Here is a 20,000-nt window from a genome sequence, read left to right on the forward strand (position 1 = left end):
TAATGGCATCAATTGGTACTGGAAAATTCAAAAATGAACCAACTTTTGGTAAGAATATTAAAGAAATATTGATACTTTTAGAAAGAAGTATAGCTGAAAGTGAGAAACAATGGGTTGATCTTGTTTCGGAAAATAAAAATTTAGTGGATGTAAATGCTTTTAGAATTAATAAGTTATTTGATAATAAAATAGGTTTGGATGTCAAAGATAATAAAAGCTTTGAACTTCTAAAAAAAACTGTACACGAATTTAAAACTGAAAGACCAGTAATCGATTTGGTTTGCAAATCAATTTCATGTTTATTTTATCTCTCAGATTTACAATTATCAAGTATAATTACCAATCTTCCAAATGAAATTATTGCTCAATTAAAAGATTCCACTGTTCCATTCGCATATAGATTAGAAAATAGTTCACTAAAAAATGTTCAAATTCAAAAAAGACATTATTTATCATCAAATCGTCCAATAGAATTAGTTTGTTGTATTCTATATCTACCTGCCAACATTGATATTATTTGTAAGGTTGTCCCCAAATCTAAATTTTTAAATGAAACATCAATATCTGGATGTCCTTTTGATTTGGAAATGGATTCATCTTTTTATGGTATTAAAAAGAAATTATCGTTATAAAATTAAAAACAATTTAAATCTTAATATTTTTTTTTTTTTTTTTTTATTTTATTTTTTTAAATGTGGTACCTTATTTTCTTTTAATGGTTAATTTGACGGTACCATCAACAACTTCTGATCCATTGAAGAATTCGAGAGTACCATCGTAACCCTTTGAACGTACGGTATTCATTGATATGATCGAACGACCAATAAAGTCATTTTTACTTAAGACATCATGATCCCAAAGTTCAACGATGATATCTGTTACATTATCTTTAACAAAGAAATTTTCAACTTGATTCCATGTTGGAGTAAGTGTTTTCTTACATACATTACTTTTGAATAAAATTTTTGAAAATGAATTATCTGGTTTAATGGCAATAATAACAAGGTATGGATCTGAAAAACCTAATTTTTATAAAAAAAAAAAAAAAAAAAAAAAAAAAAAAAAAAAAAAAAAAATTAATGACTATTATTGTGAGTTTAATATTTCATAAGGTATAAATTACCATTGTTATCAGTTGCATTGGTAACAGTTCCCTCTATTAAATTGATGGTGTATGGACTTTGGGTAACAACTGGCTTTGGTGGTTTTGGTGTATTAACCTTTACAGCTTTTTTTTCTTTTTGTTTGTTTTCACGTAAAAGATATCCTAATGGTCCACTTCTTCCACCCATGTTACCTTGTTTAACTGTTATTAATTAATATAAAAGTTAATATTTAAATAATAATTTAATTTTAATTTTTTTTTTTTTTTTTTTTTTTTTTTTTTAAATATCTATTTTCTTTTTATCGACTTACCTTGGGCTCTCATAATTTCTTCATAGATTGACATTTTTTTATTTTTTTTATATAATATTTTTTAAATATATGATGGTAAGTAATGAAAAACCTTTTTATTTTTTTATTTTTTTTTTTTTACAAATATAAAATTTTTTTGATTTCTTTTTTGATCAAAAAAAAAAAAAAAAAAAAAAAAATTAAAAAAAATTAAATTTTAAGATATTTTTGATATCTAGGGAACACTAAAAAATTAAATGTTGCAATTAATTTAAAATTTTTCAAATAATTTTTTTTTTTTTTTTTTAAAATCAAACATATTTTATTATAATTTTTTTTTTTTTTAAAATTCCAAGATTTTAGTATCACCTTTTATTATTGTTTTTATTTTTGAAAATTTCGTGAACCTTTGAAGTTGTCCCAATGGTAATTGAAAATACAACCCCGTTTATAATTTCCTGTATATTTTTAAACCACTCTTCTCTTTGGTAAACATGTAACTAAAAAATAAATTTAAAAAAATCAAATATAAATTAAATTAATATTTTTAAAAAAAAATTATAATAAAAATTGATTTATATTTATATATCTTAACTTACTCTGAAAGCATCATTATATACACCTATAAATAAAAGTGGTGGTGATCTATATATAAAAATACCCCTTCCATTTTTTGAATTTGATAAATTTATAATTGAATTTGTAGCTTTGGTTACTTTATATTCATTTCCTATTTTTAAAAATAATAAATAATTAATAATTTTTTTTTTTTTTTTTTTTTTTTTTTTTTAAATTATTTACAAACCTTTTATTTTTATAAATTTCCCAATTATTTCATCTGGGTGATAAAGACCATAATTTATAAAAGAAAGTTCATCAGATAAAATAGTAAATCCAGATGATGAAGCACATGTGTAATTTCCACTCATAAAGCAAACTTTTGTAAATCCAATCTTTGGAAAACAATTTGGATTATCTGTATAAAATATAATAAAATATATATAAAAGAAAATAAAAAAAAAAATAAAAAGAAAATTAATCAAAAAGTAAAAAAAAAACAAATAGAAAATTTTAAACATACCAATAGCATATTGCCAACAACTTGTTGAACAAATCTCTGACATTTTCATTAATTCAAGGAATTATTTCATAAAATAAAAAAAAAAATAATAATAAAGGAAAAAGAAAATAGAAAAAATAATTTAAAAAAAATAATAAGGAAAAAGAAAAAAGTTTCAATTGTTAATATAATAGAATAAAATAATAATAAATAAAAAAAAAAAAAATTAATAAAATAAAATAAAATAAAATAAAAAAAAAAAAAAAAATTAAAATAAAAAATAAATTAATATAAATGAAACAAAATTTTGATCAACCATGGAGCCAAACATCACAATAAAATTTTATATGGGTAATAATAACAAACACACACTCACACACAACCAAGTTTTTGGAAAACCACATAAAAAACACAGTTTTGGTTAATTTTAGTGGGTAATGAGTTTAATTTTTGGGGGGTTTGAGAGTGGTGGTGGTTTTGAGAGTTAATATCTTTATATATAAATCTATATTATTATTACCATCATTACATGACAGATTTAAATTGATTTTCACTTAATTTTTTTGTTTTTTTTAATTATTTAATTTAAATTATTTACTTTATTTTTATTTTTTTATTTTTTTTTTTTTTTAAACCATTGTTACAAGTTCTTCTCTAAATTAATTAATTTATGATTTTTTTGGTTTTTTTTTTTTTTTTTTTTTTTTGGTTAGTATAAATTAATATTGGATTTTTTTTAAAAATAAAATTAATAAAATTAATAAAACTTACGCAGATGTTGGATGAATTGCACAAGTATTATCCAAATCCCATTTTGTACAACCCATTTTAACAGCAACAGCAAAACCTTGAATAATTTCATCACAACCATCACCAATAATGTGTAAACCAATAACTTTTTCCTCTTTACCTAAACAAACCAATTTCATAGAGGTTCTAACTTTATGAACTTGAACTGAATAAAACATATTGATGAATGAGGTATTGTAACATTTGATATTTTCAGTACCATACTTGGTGATTGCTTCTTGTTCGGTTAAACCAACGGTACCAATTGGTGGATGAGAGAATACAACAGTTGCAACATTTTCATATTCGAATTTCAAATCGGATTTTCCATTGAAAAGACGTTCAGAAAGACGACGACCAGCAGCGATTGCAACTGGTGTTAATAAAAAGTTACCACAAATATCACCAACTGCATGGACACCTGGTACATTTGTATTTTGGAATTCGTCTACTTTAATGAAACCACTTTGTTCTGTCAATTGAATACCAGCCTTGTCAATACCCAAATCATCAGTATTTGGTACACGACCAATTGCCCAAATTACACATTCAACTGGTGGTAATTTTACACCTGCGTTTGTGGTGGCAATGATTCTCTTTCCATCGACATCTCTTTCCAATGATTTAATGGATGCTTCAGTTACAAATTTGACACCATCGTCAGTCATTTGTTTCAAAAGGGTAGTGTGTAACATTTCATCAAAAGTACGAAGGAATTGTTTTTGACGGATCACCATTGTTGTTTCGGAGCCTAATGAATGTAAGACACCAGCCAATTCCACTGCGATATATCCAGCACCGACTACCAATGTTGATTTTGGTAAATCTTCCAACTCAAAGAATCCATCTGATGTAATACCCAATTCTTTACCTGGTACATCTGGTACAGTTGGTCTACCACCAGCTGCAATTAAAATATGATCAGCTGTATACTTTTCACCGTTGGCACCATTGACTTGAATCTCTTTTGGTCCGCTAAATCTACCATAACCATTGATTCTAACGATATTATCTTTTGCGAGATTTGAGTCATAAATTCCATTCAAACGTTTGATATATTCATCACGTGCTTTCTTAATTGTTGGCCAATTGAATTTAACTTGTTGACCACCAAAATCAAAACCATAACTTGGTGCTGCATTAATCATCTCTTTAATGAATGATGTATTCCACATAACTTTCTTTGGTACACAACCAACATTTACACATGTACCACCTGGTCTTGTTACCTCTACAATACCAATACGATCTCCATTACCTTTAGCATTTAAATGTTTTGCTGCTCTTCTTGCTGATGCAATACCACCTGATCCTGCTCCTAAAACTAAATATGTAAAATGATTTGTTGAACTCATTTTTTTTTTTTTTTTTTTTTTTTTTTTTTTTTTTTTTTTTCCTATTCAAAAATTTTTAAAAAAAAAAAAAAAAAAAAAAAATTAATATATTAATTTTAAATAAATAAAAAATAAACAAATAATTTAATAAAATACAAACAATTATACAATCAAAAAGGTTTGTGTTTGATTAAAATAATTGAAATTAATTTTCAAAAAAAAAAAAAAAATTAAAAAAATTTATTTTTAAAAATAAAAAAAAAAAAAATAAAAATAAAAATAAAAAAAAAAAAAAAAAATAAAAAATGATGATATAAATGTTTTCCATTTACTTCTAGAAGCTAAATCAAGAAATGTTTTTTTTTTTTTTCATCCAAATCCTACAGGGAAAGGAAATAATTATCCCATAGTTATTAAATATGATTACTTATTTTTGGATTTTTTTTTTTTTTTCAGATTACCAAAAAAAAAAAAAAAAAAAAAAAAAAAAAAAAAAAAAAAAAAAAAAAAAAAAAAAAAAAAAAATACTTATAAGTACAAGTTTATTTTCACTTTTTTTATATCATTTTTTACAATATATATTTTTATTTTTTTTATTTTTTTATTTTTTATTTTTTTTTTTTTGTTTTCTAGTTATTACAAACTTTTTTGTTTTTGTTTTTGTTTTTTTTTTTTTTTAAAAAAACTTGAAGATAATTAAAAAAAAAGGTGGGGAAAAAAAGGAATTTGATGTAATTTATTTTTGTTGTTTTTCAGATTTTTCTTGTTCTTTTTGAATTTCTTTTTCAGCTTCAACGACAGCAACTAATTTATCAATTTCTTGTTCATCTAATAAAACGATTGGTTGTTTATTTCTAATGACTGCAATTTCAATATTTTTATTTCCACTTTCAACAATCTCTAATAAAGCTCTAACTGCTAATTTAATTGATTCCTCTTCACTAACGTCTGTATAATTCTTTTCTAAAAATTCACCAACACTCTTTGAACTACGACCAATTGCAGCGGCTTTCCATGAACTATAGGATCCAGATGGATCAGTTTGATAAAGATTTGGTGTACCATCTGTATCAAAACCAACAATTAATGTTGAAATACCAAATGGTCTAACACCACCACTTTGAGTATAACGCTAAATTTATTATTAATTATTAATTTTTTATTTTAAAAGGGAGGAGGGTTGGAAAAGTAAAATAAAATAAAATAAAATAAAATTAATATATAAGAAAATTTATAATTTTTATATTAAAAAAAAAAAAAAAACTTACTTGTTGAATACCAGCAATAAATTTAGAAATATATTCAACTGATGGTGAATCTTCAACAGTTAATCTATAGGATTGACATTCCATTAATGCTTTACTAATTAATACACGTGAATCGGCAGTTAAACCAGCAAAGGTTAAACAAATGTGGTCATCTAATTTAACGATTTTTCTAATTGATCTTGCATCTTGAAGTTTAGCGGTTGCTTTCTTTTCAACACCTAAAACAATAACATCTTTACCACGTACACCAACTGCAACAGTACCTTTTCTTACTGCTTCCATGGCATATTCTACTTGAAAAAGATGACCATCTGGTGAGAAAACTGTAATTGCTCTATCGTATCTTGCACTTGACATTATTATGTATTTATATATATATTATATTATTGGAAAAAAAGAAAAAAAAAAAAAAAATTTGGAGTTGATGTGTGTGTGAGAAATGAAAATTTTAATAAAAAAAAAAAAAAAAAAAAAAAATTAATTTAAAAAAATAAAAAAAAAAAAATTGATTGTGAAGTGCAAAACTTTTTTTTTTTTTAATTTTTTTAATTTATTTTTTTTTTTTTTTAATTTTTTTTATTTTTTTTTTTTTTTTATTAAAACGGAAAAAATTGAAAAATAAAAAAAAAATAATAATAAACAAGATAATATTATTATTATTTCATTATTTATTTATAACTCTTAATTAAATATTTTTCGTTTTTTTATTTATAGTTTTATTAAATTTTAAAAAAACAAAATAAAAAAAAAAAAAAAAAAAGAAATAAAAAATAATAAAATTTTATTAAAAAAAAAATGAAATAATGAAAAATTATATCACAAAGTAATTATTTATTTTGGAAAAAATATCAGGTCAATTTTTTTTATTTTTATTTTTATTTTTATTTTTTTTTTATTTTTTTATTTTTTTATTTTTTTTTTTTTTGATTAGATTTACCACCACTCTAATTGATATTCCATTTAAAATAATTTGATAATTTCACTAATCTTTTTTAAATGTTTTTAAAAGATATTATTCAAATGTGTTTAAAAAAAAAAAATTATTCTCCAATCACACCATTTTCAAAAACACCAATCAGTGGTTTTTCAAAAAAAAAACAAAAAAATTAAATATTTCTATAACATCAAATTAAAAAATAATAATAATAAAAATTTTAAAAATATAAAAAAAATAATAATAATAATAGTAATACACTTGTAATAATAAAAAAAAAAAAAAAAAAAAAAATTATTCTATCTATCTATTTATTAAAAAATAATTAAATTTTATTGTTTATAAACAAGAAATAATTTATGTTGAAAAAATAAAATTTATTCAAAATTTTATTTTCTTTGTGTATTTTTCAGATCTATTTAAGATCTAAAAATCTAAGGAAAAAGGTTTATTAGCTTGTTGACTTAGAAATATTCTAATAATGATTTCTACGTTATCTTTAATCCAAGTACCCTGGGATTCAGGAATATCAAATTCTTTTCCGTTGAATTCAATTTTACCTGATTTTATATGAAATTCCTTTTTGTCCCAAAGCTTACCTTCAATTTTGTATTCGGTAAAACTCATAAAATATGGTGTTGGAAGAATACGGGGGGTTGGTGCTGGATGAGCTATATTTTTAAAAAAAGGAAGAGGAAATTAATGAAATGAAATGTAAGATTTTTAAATTTATATAAATAAAAATTAAATATTTAGAAATTAATAATTTCAATTAATTTACCTTTACCACTTATTGTTGATTCCCCATCTTCATTAATTAATGTAATTTTCAATTCAGCCATTTTAAAATATATTTATTTATTTATTTAAAGTTATAATTTATATTATTTTTTAAAAAAAAAAGAGAATGTTATTAAATGAAGAAAAAAAAAAAAAAAAAAAAAAACAAAAAGAAAAAGAAAATTAAAAAAATTAATGGTTTTTTCACCCCAATTATTATTATAATTTACATATCTCTCTTATATCTCTCTATTAAAAAAAAAAAAAAAAAAATTAAAATTATTTAAAATTGGCAAACTACAAAATCAATTCATCTTCACTCACCACCAAAACAGTTTTTTTTTTTTTTATCAATTTTTTGAAATTTTTTATTATTTTAATATAAGCTTAAATTAAAAGGTTTTATTATTTACAATTGTTACTAATTTAATCATGAGTTGGGCAGAGAATGTAATTGCAATAAAACACACATGCAGTTTTTAAAACCTAATTTTAATTTTAATAAATTAGAGTGTTGGTCTTCTTTTTATGTTCAAAGAACACCAAAAAGTATAAATATTGAATTTCTAATATATTTTTATTAAAATATAATAATTACTAAAAAAATGAGATAATATATAAGAAGGTTATAAATTTTATTAATTATGGTTTTAATAATAAGATGTTTAAAAAATAATAAAATAAATTATAAATTGGAAAAGAATAAATATTGCGAAAATTTAAAAAGTATAAATATTGCGAAAAATTTAATAGAATATATTGAAAAAGTTTATGTTTTAAAGGGATTAAAAAACAATGTGGAATTTTCAATATATTTTTGGTGGAAATTATTTTGATTCTTATATATTTAAATCTTTTTTTTTTATTATTCATATTTTATAAAAAATAACACCCAAATACATTTGCATCATATATGTTTCTAATTTCTAAATCTGACAGTTCTTCAATTGAATTTTTTATTTTTTATTCTTTATTTTGGGTAAAATAAATTGCTTTATTTTAACATCCAATCAAATTTCTTTTAAAAAAATAATAAAAAAAAATATCAAAATTAAAATTATTATAAAATGTCCAACTACAATAAATCATCTCAACTCACCACCAAAACAGTTTTTTTTTTTTTTTTTTTTTTTTGTATCATCCACCATGCATTTATTTTTTAATGGTTTTATTTTTTTTTAATATTTTTAAATAATCAGCTGATAATGAATTAAAACCAATAAATAAATAGTCTCTCCAATTAATTTATTCATTTTTTTTTTTTTTTTTTTTTTTTTTTTTATTTTGAGACAAAATTTAAAAATTTTAATCTAAATAAATAAATTTATAAAATTTTATTCTATATTATATTTATGATGAAAATAAGATTAATGCAAATTTTTTATTTCTTTGTTTTTCATTGTATCTGTTTTTGAGATCTAAAAATTTTTTTGGAAAATTTTTTTTGGTGGTACAATTAGATGTAAACTAACTTTGATGTGGTTTTCTTCATCATCTTTACTCCATGTGCCTTTAGATTCAGTAATATCATATTCTTCTCCGCCGAATTCAATTTTACCTGATTTTATTTGAAAATCATTTTTGTCCCAAAGTTTACCTTCAGTTTTATATTGGATAAAACAGAAACAATATATTGGAGGAAATATTAGGGGAGCTGGTAATGGATGACCTATATTTTATAAAAAATCCAGAATAAAATGAAATGATATGTTAGATTTTTAAATATATATAAATAAAATTAAATATTTAGAAATTAATTATTCCAATTACCTTTACCACTTATTGTTGATTCCCCATCTTCATTAACTAATGTAATTTTCAAATCAGTCATTTTAAAATTTATTATTATTATTATTTATTTATTTTTAAGAGTAATTATATTTAAATTGAATGTTGAAAAAAAATTTTATTAAATAATTAAAAAAAAATAAAAAAAAGAAAAAAAAAAATAAAAAAAAAAAAATAAAAAAATTGTTTTTTTTAATAATAAATTATTGTAATTTATATCTCACTTGTATCCCCATTAAAAAAAAATAATAAATAAAATAAAATAAAATGACAATCATCTTCACCCCTCCCACAATCAAAACAGTTTTTTTTTTTTTTTTATAAACAGTTTAAATTAGAGGTTTTATTATTATTTAAAAAAAGTTTATTCTATGTCAATTATTAAACTGATAACAATAATTTGTGATATGGTAATTTGGTGAGTGTTGTTGATGCTGTAATATATTATTAAAAGATTGAAAATCTTGATTTTTACCAATCATTGAATTTGATTTTCTAAAATTTGCTAAAATCTGACTAGCAAAAAAAAAAAAAAAAATAATAGAAAAAAAAAAAAATAATTAAAAAAAAAAAATTTGGCGCAAATTTTAAAGTAAATTGTTATTTAATCTTAAAACAATCAAATAACTGTTTATAAATAGTTTTTTTTATTGTTTTGGTTAAATTAATTGTTTTTAATTTAAAAAAAAAAAAAAAAAAATTTAGTGTGAAAACTCACTACAACAAATCTGCAAAATTAAAATCAAATAAAACAAATTATAAATAAAACTTTTTGTGGAAAGAATGTAATTGCAATAACTGAATGTTTGGTATAACTATATGATGAATAATATTCTCCCATTTCAGAGGAAATGTAAATTATTAAACCTAATATGATGTTGAATTTCTTAATTTCAAAACTCCAAATACATTTGCATCATATATGTTTCTTATTTATTTAAATGTCAGATAAATTTATCTTATGTTTCCTCAATTGAACAAACAAAACCAAAACCACCTAATACATTTACATCATATATGTTTCTTATTTATTTAAATGTCAGATAATTAAATTTTAAAAACATAGAAATTATATATGATGAAAAAATAAGATTAATGAAATTTTTTATTTCTTTGTTTTCATTGTATCAGATCTGTTTTAAGATCTTTAATTTTTTGGGAAAAATTTTTCTGGTGGTCTAAATAGATGTAAATTAACATCGATTGCGTTTTCCTCATCATCTTTACTCCATGTGCCTTTAGATTCAGGAATATCATATTCTTCTCCGTCGAATTCAATTTTACCTGATTTTATTTGAAATTCATTTTTGTCCCAAAGTTTACCTTCAGTTTGGTATTGGGTAAAACGGAAAATATATATTGGAGGAAATATTAAGGGAGCTGGTAATGGATGACCTATATTTTTAAAAAGAGCCAGAATGAAATGAAATGATATGTTAGATTTTTAAATATATATAAATAAAATTAAATATTTAGAAATTAATTATTCCAATTACCTTTACCGCTTATTGTTGATTCCCCATCTTCATTAACTAATGTAATTTTCAAATCAACCATTTTAAAATTTATTATTATTATTTATTTATTTTTAAGAGTAATTATATTTAAATTGAATGAGGAAAAAAAATTTTATTAAATAATTAAAAAAAAAAAATAAAAAGAAAAAAATAAAAAATAAAAAAAAAAGAAAAAAAAAATTAATTGTTTTATTTTAATAATAAATTATTGTAATTTATATCTCACTTGTATCCCCATTAAAAAAAAAAATAATAAATAAAACAAAATAAAATGACAATCATCTTCACCCCTCCCCCACAATCAAAACAGTTTTTTTTTTTTTATCATTCCACCATTTTTTTATAAACAGTTTAAATTAAAGGTTTTATTATTATTTATAAAAAGGTTTATTCTATGTCAAAATGGTGTAATGATAAAAAAAAAAAACTGTATTTCCCAAATTAATTTTTTTTTTTTTTTTTTTTTTGAATTGGCGCCCAAATTAAAAAATAAAGTCTTTTTTTTTTTTTTTTTTTTTTTTTATTCAACTTTATTTTTTCAAATGTTGTAATAGATACAACAAATAATAAAAACATGTTAGGTACAAAAAGAAACTTAAGTGATACAAATGATATAATTAATGATGAGAATGTAGATAATAATAGTAATGATAATAGCAATAAAAGATTCAAAACAAATTCGATCTCATTTGAAAAGAAATCGAATCCACCATCATTATCGACAACAACAACAACAACAACAACAACAACAACAACAACAACAATAACATCAACAATACCATTAGGATCACAAAAGCGTATAAATATTACATCATTTTCAGGTCACAGAATTACTAGAGTAGTAAAATCTCAAAATAGTGAGAATATTTCAACCTCTTTATCAAAATCAAATATATTATTTAACGATTTATTAAAGAAACCAATTAATGAAATTTTAGAAGAGATAGAGAATATTGTAAAATATTTTTATTAATATATTTATATTTATATATTATAGTAATAATAATAATTATAATAATTATAATACTAATATTTTATTTCTCAGGAATCATTAAAATTAAAATCAGAATTAATTAAAAATTCAAATTCATTAACGCCAACCAAATCAAAAGGAGTTAGTGAAGAGATAGTAAAGAATAAAGACAATAGATTATGGGTAGATAAATATGCACCAACATCATTTCATGATTTACTTAGTGATACAACTATGAATTTAGAAGTACTAAATTGGTTAGAATTATGGGATCATATTGTATTTGATAAACCGTTATCAAAAAATTTAATAATGCCTTCAACTTTTAATAATAATAATAATAATAATAATAATAATAATAATAATAATAATAATAATAATAATAATAATAATAAAAATAGTAGTAGTACAGGTGGTGGATATTTTAATAAATTTAATAGTAAATTTACAACAAGTAGTAATAGTAATCAACAACATCAAAACCAAGGTCAATATTTATTACAAGAGGATGGAACACCAATTGCAAAGATTATACTTTTAACAGGTGGACCAGGTTTAGGTAAAACCACATTAGCACATGTACTCGCTAAACAAGCCAATTATAATCCAGTGGAAATCAATGCAAGTGAAGATAGATCAGGTGAAGCATTTGAAAGTAAATTATTATCAGCAATTGAAATGAAATCATTATTCAATGATAATAAACCAAATTGTTTAATTATTGATGAAATTGATGGTATTTCAGGTCGTGATAATGGTCCAATTGAATTATTAATTAAATTAATTGATAATAGTTTAAAATTAGGTAATCATAAAAAGTCAACTACAAACCCAGCCGCTAAAAAATCAGCTGGAAAAGATACAGAATCTGATGATGATGATGATGATGATGATGATGATGATGATGATCATGAAGACCAAGATGAAGATGATGAAAAATCAACAAAAACCAAAGGTAAAAAAGGTAAAAAGAAAGGATTTACAACAAGATTACTTAGACCAATCATTTGTATTTGTAATGATCAATATGTACCATCATTAAGAAAACTTAGACAAAAAGCAATGGTATTTGATTTTCAAGCACCAAAGAAAAATGATTTATTATCAAGATTAAAGGTAATTTGTTCAAACGAAGGATTATCAGCAACTGATGCAACTTTGAATGCATTAATCGATATGACAGGTAGTGATATTCGTGCGTGTATCAACTCTTTACAATTTATTAAATCAAAAACTACTGTATTAAATTCAGAATTATTAAAGAATAAATCAAATATTGTAATTGGTCAAAAAGATATGGAAAAAGGTTTAGTTGAAATTTGGAATAATATTTTTAAAAGTTCAAGTATTACAAGTTCAACTAATAAATTATCAAAATATTCAAATACTATATCATCATCGTCATCATCAATTGATTCTATTAATAGTATTAGTAATGATTATTTAAATCAATTAGATTTTCAAATTGGTGCATGTAATCAAGTTGATAAATTAATTGATGGTGTTTATGAAAATTATTTAACAAATATGTCAAGTGATTATACAATGCAGAAAACAATGGATTGTTTGGATTGGATGGTATTTGGTGATCAAATGTTAAATGTTCATGCTGATGAAAAGTATCGTTCTCTAGTTCCATTGGCAATTCATCAACGTTGTTCAACTTATTCACCAAAGATACAATTACCTCATTCCGATTATGATAATTTCATTAAAAAGAAATCAAACTCAAATATTAAAGATTCCTTTTACTCAGATTTACCAGCCACAATCTATTCTTATCTTACAAAGAAATGCTTTGTCATTGATTTCATTTACCCATTTGTTGATATACTTTCCTTACCAGTACGTGTTACAAATGTTCAATTGTATAGCCAAACAGAGAAAACCAATTTAAATCGTTTGGTTGAAATTATGAAATTCTATAGATTATCTTATAAGTTGGAAAAAGTAAATAATTTTATCAAACAACAACATCAACCACAAAAAAAATTAGTTGATAGTCTGGATGAAAAAGATGATGAAGAATTACAACGTAATAAAAAACAACAAAATCAACAAACTCAAGATATAACAATGCAATATAAATTGGAACCACCTATTGATACTTTATTATATTTTCAAAATCAAAATCCAAAAACTATGGTAAAACATATTCGATTATCTCATAGTCAAAAACAAATTATTTCTACAGCTGTACAACAATATAAACCACCTCAAAAATCAACTACTACCACCGCCACCGACACCACCACTACTGTTAAAAATGATGAAAATCAAAAACAAAAAGATCAATTGAAAAAACCAATACCAACAAAAGAAGAATTCAAAAAACCTTTGGTACCAACAGTTTTAAAAGATTTCTTTGGTAGAGTCATTCAAACATCACCAGAAACTAAAAAGAAAACTATGGAAGCAACAGCTGGTCCAAATATTAAATATAGATTCCAAGAAGGTTTTACAAATGCTGTTAAGAAAACAGTGTATGTAAAAGATTTCTTGTAAAAGATATAAAAATAAAATAAAAATTAAATTATTAACTAAATAAATATTAATTATAAATTAATTTTTTTTTTTTTTTTTTTTTTTTTTTTTTTTAAATAATTTATTTATTTATCAAATGAATAATTTGGATGTATAATTAATATTCTATGATCAGGATATTGATTTGGTACTAATACAACAAGAGAATTGTCTTTGTTTATCATTTTATTGATAACCATTTTAGTGATTTTAGTTTCTTTTGTAACTTCATCATCAGTGATTATGCCAGACTCCAATTGATCTTTAATGTACCAATCGATAAGATCAATTTGTTTTATACCAGATTTCTCTTTTCCTGATTGTTTAATTTGTAAAACTAATAATTTTGATAATTGTGAATATTTTGAAAAATTCATAGTTAATTTGCCAATACCATCATCACCATCTTCTTCAGCATGGTTATCGTTATCATTTTCAACATTTTTGACTAAATCATCATCATCATCACCTAAAATTACATCATTTGTTTCAACATGAACTATTGATTTCTCTAATAATCTTGCAGCTTCATTTACATATTTTGGTAAAACTTTTGTATCTAAATGTAAACGAGCCAATGATTCCGATAAACGAACTAATGATTCCAATTGTCTAACTGTGATTCTGTATGCTGGAGTTTTTGAACCACTGGTATCCATTTGACGTAATCTATCGTAATGTCCCACCAATAGTTGTACACTTTCATCTGGAATGGTTGGACAAATGAATTTTGTATACTTTATATAGTTTTTAATTTCAGTTGCAGAGAATGGTGCGTTGAATGCTTTTTCACGTTTTTGATGAGTCAACACGATATGCTCTGCTATTCTATGATCAGATTCTGGATTACATTCATCCAATACCACAAAGAATAAATCGAAACGTGACATTAGTGGACCACCAATATTTAAATTTTGTTTTAAAGTTTTATTACGATCATAACGACCACCAATTGGATTTGCTGCTGCTAAAATACTAGTACGAGCATTCAATGATGCATGAATACCCGCCTTTGCAATGGAAATGGTTTGTTGTTCCATTGCTTCATGAATTGCAACTTGGTCACCTGGCTCCATTTTATCAAATTCATCAATACAACAAATACCATTATCTGCCAACATCAATGCACCTGCTTCAATATTAAAATCACCACTTTCTTGATCCTTTACAACTGTTGCCGTTAAACCTGCTGCACTACTTGCTTTACCAGATGTATAAACTGTACGTGGTAAAAATGATACTAAATACTTTAAAAATGTACTCTTTGATGTTGATGGATCACCAACAATACAAACATTAATATCACCTCTTAATCTAATCTTTTCTGGTGTTTTCTTATGTACACCACCAAATAACATTAATAATACTCCTCTTTTAACTAAAATAAATAAATTAATAAATTAATAATTTTTTAAATAAATATCTATATAAATTATTATTATAAATTATTATTATTATACTTTACTTTCTTCATGACCAAAAATTGAAGGACAAATTGAATTTACTAAATTTTGATAAATTTTTTTACTTTTAATCATTTTCTTTAAACTATCTTTTTCTTTTTTTGGTAAAGAATCTAAAAAGGATTCTTTTGATTCAGGTTCTAAATCTTCATCAATGATACCAACTGAATGAGAATGACCACCATGATTATCACCAGATTCTTTACGATTGATTGAGGAAAGTGTTGAAACATTTGAACGAACACTTTGAGAGAAGAAACAAACTCTATAATTCATTTCTCTAACACCTAAATCTTTTAAACCACCAACACCACCAAAATCATCCTTACCATTTGCATTTGAACCTTCCTTTGTGCTCGATGCTACACCCTTGATAATTTGAGCATTATTACCAATGGACATTTTAGAAACATCTGGAATTACATTCATCGTACCAACAAATGTACATGTATCACCAGCTCTAGCGGTTTCAACCGAATCACCACGTAGAATGATCTCTAATGATCTTGGTACGCTACCACCTGGAATTTCGGAATTGTTTTCTTGAACTCTAACTTTTTGCCAATCAGTGAATGTCGACTCCTCTAAATTTATCTTCCAACGACGTTGATTTGAACATAACGGATTCAAACATTTGGTTGGTTCTGTATATTTAAATTGTTGGGCTATTGGTAACGATGAGGTATTACAATCCTTACAAATGAATGACCCAATAACCAACTCTGGTCTAACCTCTGACGTTCTCGTTACTGTACCCGATATAGAACATAATGATCCTATCCTACTTGATCTAAGTTCTCTAATATGTACAAACGTTGAAACATTATAACAACAAATTGATAATACTATCCTTTCTTTATTAACTCTCTCCATAAATGATGGAAAATATTTTTGTATAAAAATTGATAATCCTTGTCTTATCGCTGGTTCTAATCTAATATTTATATAATTTTATAATTAATTTAAATTCAACCAATTTTTTTTTTTTTTTTTTTTTTTCCTTTTTTTTTTTTTTTTTTTAAATCATACCTAAAATATTCCATTAATAATGCTTTTCCTAAACCTTTATCAAATTTCTCTAAATGTAAGAAATCTATATATAAACTTGATTTATCATTTTTTATCATTCTTTCAACTTGTTGACGATAATAACTTTTATCTATTTTCTCTTTTTTAATACCATTTTCGTCATATTCATTTTCATTTTCATTATTATCTTCATTATCTTCATTATTATTATTATTATTATTTTTATCAATTTTTTTTTTTAATTTAAAATTATTTAAAAATTCTAAAAATTTATTTTTTGTCCATTCTTTTGCTTCATCTTGTACCTTTTGAAATTGATGTGTTTGATTTGGTCTTATTGTTGCTTTATCTTCATCAACTCCAGCATCTGTATATATCATCTTTTAATTTATTTATTATTATTTGTAAACAAAAATCTAATGCTCAAAAAATGAAAAAAAAAAAAAAGTTTGAAAAAGAAAAAATAAAAAAAAATAAAAAATAAAAAATAAAAAAAAAAATTGGCGCACTTTTTCGACGCTATTTTCTTAGAAAAGTGTTAATCTAAATTTTAAACGATAATGATAAACTAATAAACTAATAAATTGGATTTTTTTTTTTTATATACAAGAATAATTAATTAAGATTTATTATTTGCTGATTTAATTGTTGAATTTGTAATTTAAGATGTTGAATTTGTAAAAATAATTGTTGATAATAATTTCGTATTGGAATACTATTATTACTATCGTTATTATTTTTATTATTATTGTTGTTGTTATCATTATTATTATTCTTGGTAATATCTAATAAATTTATATATTGAGTTGTTTGAATTGTATGCATTTCTTTTGAAATGGATTTAATTTGATTTTCTTTTACTAAAATTATATGTTTAGTATTCACTCTTTTTATAAAATTATTATATTGAGATGGTAACTTTATGTGATTTGGTAATTGATGAGACTTCATATGATTCAAACATTTTATATATAATGGATCATTAATATCTATTTTATTCTCTTGAAGTTCATTTAATTTCTATTTTTTTGGAGAGAAAAAAAAAAAAAAAAAAATAATAAAAGAAATTTTTTTAAATTAATAAAAAAAAAAATATACATACATTATATCCAATACAAAATAATTTTATAATTTCTGTATTATTTTTATTATCACTTTGTTTTTCACTATTTATTGAGTATGTTGGAATTTGTATTTTGTGTGTATTAATTTTAAAGAAAAAAAAAAAAAAAAAAAAAGTATTTTAAGTAGTAGTAAAATCTGAAAGTTTAATATTGATTTCATATATAAAAAACTTTATTTTTAATGTTTTTTTTTTTTTTTTTTTAATATTTACACAATTTTTTTTTTCAATGGAAATTTACAAAAAATAAAAAAATAAAAAAAATCTAAAAAAAAAAAAAATCTGAAAAAAAAAAACATAAATGATGCCATTTTTTTTGAATTGTAATAAAAAAATCCAAAATCGAGATCTTTGCAAACTTAATTTTCCATTCAACATTTTTTTTTAAAATCTTTCAATAAAGACTAGCAACATCAATGACGACCACAAATTTCAATAACAACACCAATGATATTTCTTTCCACTCCCATTCCAAACCATCACAGCCGCAAAATGCTACCCCAACTTTCTCCACAAAAAAAAAAAAAAAAAAAAAAAAAAAAATAAATAAATAAATAAATAAATAAATAATATCTTAAAAAAAAACAAATCAAAAAAAATTTTAATGTATAAGAATAATAAATAAAGATTTATTATTTGCTGATTTAATTGTTGAATTTGTAAAAATAATTGTTGGTAATAATTTCTCATTGAAATACTACTATTATTATTATCCTTATTATTATTTGTAATATCTAATAAATCTATATATTGATTAGTTTGAATTGTATGCATTTCTTTTGAAATGGATTTAATTTGATTTTCTTTTACTAAAAGTATATGTTTAGTATTCACTCTTTTTATAAAATTATTATATTGAGATGGTAACTTTATGTGATTTGGTAATTGATGAGATTTCATATGGTTTAAACATTTTAAATATAATGGATCATTATTGTCTATTTTAATCTCTTGAAGTTCATTTAATTTCTAAATTTATTTAAAATAAATAATTAAAAAAAAAAAAAAAAAAACAAAAAAAAAAAAAGTGTAAGTTTTTTTTGTTTTAAAAATAAAAAAAATAAATGATAGAGATATAAAGATATGGATATACATACAGTATATCCAATACAAAATAATTTTATAATTTCTAAATTATTTTTATTATCGCTTTGTTTTTCATTAATAATTGAGTATGTTGGAATTTGAATTTTGTGTTAAAGTTATTTCTAAAATTTGAATATTTTAATAATGATTTGATTTTTTAAAATTACATTCTTTTATACAAAGGTTTTTTTTTTTTTTATTAATATTGTTTTTAGTAAACTAAATGACTGAAACCATAATTTAAAAAAAAAAAAAAAAAAAAAATCCAAAAATGACACCACCCAGAAAATTAAAATCTGAAAAATAATTAAAAAAAAAAAAAAAAAATCCAAAAATAAAAAAAAAAACATGGGGTTTTAAGTAAAAAAAAAACTAAAAATGTAAAATTAGATGTGTAAAAAAAAAAAAAAAAAAAAAAAAAAAACAAAAGGTTTTAAGTTATCGTCTTCTAGAATACAGTTTTTTTATTTTTTTTGTTTTATTATGTTTTAAAATATCTTTTTAATCTTAACAACATCTACGATGATGACGACGACCAATATCAATGTCAACATTAATTATATTTATATTTCTACCTCCACTAATACAACAACCACCACCTCCCATACAACCATCAAAACCACCATCAAAACATGCAACTGAATTATTACCAATGTTTTTACCAAAGCTACTTAAAGTTGAAATTGAACTATTGATTGACTTTGTTGGATTGGAAATTGATGAAATTGAATCTATTAAATAAAAAAAAAAAAACTATTAGTTTTGTTTTATTAATTTTTTTTTTTTTTAAAACCAAATTTCAATTACCGAAAATTGCCATTGTTTGATTTTAAATTATTTGTTCTTTTATTAGTTTATATTTAAAAAATAATTAATAATAAAAATTTTAAAAAAAAAAAAAAAAAACATATTTTTATAACTTTAAAACATTTTGAATA

The 20,000-nt window shown here is 22.1% G+C and overlaps 11 protein-coding genes across 11 annotated transcripts; 2 read left to right on the plus strand and 9 right to left on the minus strand.

Annotated features, from left to right (window-relative positions):
* Positions 1 to 2: 2 nt before the first annotated feature.
* On the plus strand, positions 3 to 632 carry DDB_G0272750 (hypothetical protein; the record flags this gene model as incomplete). Its single annotated transcript, XM_639844.1, has 1 exon — positions 3 to 632. The coding sequence occupies one exon, from the start codon at positions 3 to 5 to the stop codon at positions 630 to 632; it is 630 nt and encodes a 209-aa protein (XP_644936.1).
* Positions 633 to 702: 70 nt separating this feature from the next.
* Positions 703 to 1,450, minus strand: DDB_G0272752 (C2 domain-containing protein; the record flags this gene model as incomplete). Its single annotated transcript, XM_001134624.1, has 3 exons — positions 703 to 1,022; positions 1,124 to 1,306; positions 1,417 to 1,450. 3 exons carry the CDS (start codon positions 1,448 to 1,450, stop codon positions 703 to 705), a joined length of 537 nt encoding a protein of 178 aa, XP_001134624.1.
* Positions 1,451 to 1,760: 310 nt separating this feature from the next.
* DDB_G0272855 (hypothetical protein) lies at positions 1,761 to 2,519 on the minus strand (the record flags this gene model as incomplete). Its single annotated transcript, XM_639846.1, has 4 exons — positions 1,761 to 1,895; positions 1,995 to 2,125; positions 2,201 to 2,371; positions 2,477 to 2,519. 4 exons carry the CDS (start codon positions 2,517 to 2,519, stop codon positions 1,761 to 1,763), a joined length of 480 nt encoding a protein of 159 aa, XP_644938.1.
* A 565-nt stretch (positions 2,520 to 3,084) lies between these two features.
* gsr (glutathione reductase) lies at positions 3,085 to 4,599 on the minus strand (the record flags this gene model as incomplete). The annotated part of the gene is made up of 2 exons (XM_639847.1): positions 3,085 to 3,109; positions 3,227 to 4,599. The coding sequence occupies 2 exons, from the start codon at positions 4,597 to 4,599 to the stop codon at positions 3,085 to 3,087; spliced, it is 1,398 nt and encodes a 465-aa protein (XP_644939.1).
* Positions 4,600 to 5,314: 715 nt separating this feature from the next.
* Positions 5,315 to 6,203, minus strand: psmA7 (proteasome subunit alpha type 7; the record flags this gene model as incomplete). The annotated part of the gene is made up of 2 exons (XM_639848.1): positions 5,315 to 5,710; positions 5,847 to 6,203. 2 exons carry the CDS (start codon positions 6,201 to 6,203, stop codon positions 5,315 to 5,317), a joined length of 753 nt encoding a protein of 250 aa, XP_644940.1.
* A 1,003-nt stretch (positions 6,204 to 7,206) lies between these two features.
* On the minus strand, positions 7,207 to 7,622 carry csbC (contact site B protein; the record flags this gene model as incomplete). Its single annotated transcript, XM_639849.1, has 2 exons — positions 7,207 to 7,451; positions 7,562 to 7,622. 2 exons carry the CDS (start codon positions 7,620 to 7,622, stop codon positions 7,207 to 7,209), a joined length of 306 nt encoding a protein of 101 aa, XP_644941.1.
* Positions 7,623 to 8,978: 1,356 nt separating this feature from the next.
* csbB (contact site B protein) lies at positions 8,979 to 9,391 on the minus strand (the record flags this gene model as incomplete). Its single annotated transcript, XM_639850.1, has 2 exons — positions 8,979 to 9,229; positions 9,331 to 9,391. 2 exons carry the CDS (start codon positions 9,389 to 9,391, stop codon positions 8,979 to 8,981), a joined length of 312 nt encoding a protein of 103 aa, XP_644942.1.
* Positions 9,392 to 10,495: 1,104 nt separating this feature from the next.
* Positions 10,496 to 10,905, minus strand: csbA (contact site B protein; the record flags this gene model as incomplete). The annotated part of the gene is made up of 2 exons (XM_639851.1): positions 10,496 to 10,743; positions 10,845 to 10,905. The coding sequence occupies 2 exons, from the start codon at positions 10,903 to 10,905 to the stop codon at positions 10,496 to 10,498; spliced, it is 309 nt and encodes a 102-aa protein (XP_644943.1).
* A 534-nt stretch (positions 10,906 to 11,439) lies between these two features.
* DDB_G0272758 (AAA ATPase domain-containing protein) lies at positions 11,440 to 14,343 on the plus strand (the record flags this gene model as incomplete). Its single annotated transcript, XM_001134625.1, has 2 exons — positions 11,440 to 11,820; positions 11,911 to 14,343. The coding sequence occupies 2 exons, from the start codon at positions 11,440 to 11,442 to the stop codon at positions 14,341 to 14,343; spliced, it is 2,814 nt and encodes a 937-aa protein (XP_001134625.1).
* A 104-nt stretch (positions 14,344 to 14,447) lies between these two features.
* mcm6 (MCM family protein) lies at positions 14,448 to 17,233 on the minus strand (the record flags this gene model as incomplete). The annotated part of the gene is made up of 3 exons (XM_001134626.1): positions 14,448 to 15,739; positions 15,827 to 16,758; positions 16,854 to 17,233. 3 exons carry the CDS (start codon positions 17,231 to 17,233, stop codon positions 14,448 to 14,450), a joined length of 2,604 nt encoding a protein of 867 aa, XP_001134626.1.
* Positions 17,234 to 17,468: 235 nt separating this feature from the next.
* Positions 17,469 to 17,957, minus strand: DDB_G0272853 (hypothetical protein; the record flags this gene model as incomplete). Its single annotated transcript, XM_639854.1, has 3 exons — positions 17,469 to 17,739; positions 17,773 to 17,873; positions 17,952 to 17,957. 3 exons carry the CDS (start codon positions 17,955 to 17,957, stop codon positions 17,469 to 17,471), a joined length of 378 nt encoding a protein of 125 aa, XP_644946.1.
* Between the last annotated feature and the right edge of the window lie 2,043 nt (positions 17,958 to 20,000).

This window comes from Dictyostelium discoideum (assembly GCF_000004695.1).
Source record: "Dictyostelium discoideum AX4 chromosome 2 chromosome, whole genome shotgun sequence".
Taxonomy (NCBI): Eukaryota; Evosea; class Eumycetozoa; order Dictyosteliales; family Dictyosteliaceae; genus Dictyostelium; species Dictyostelium discoideum.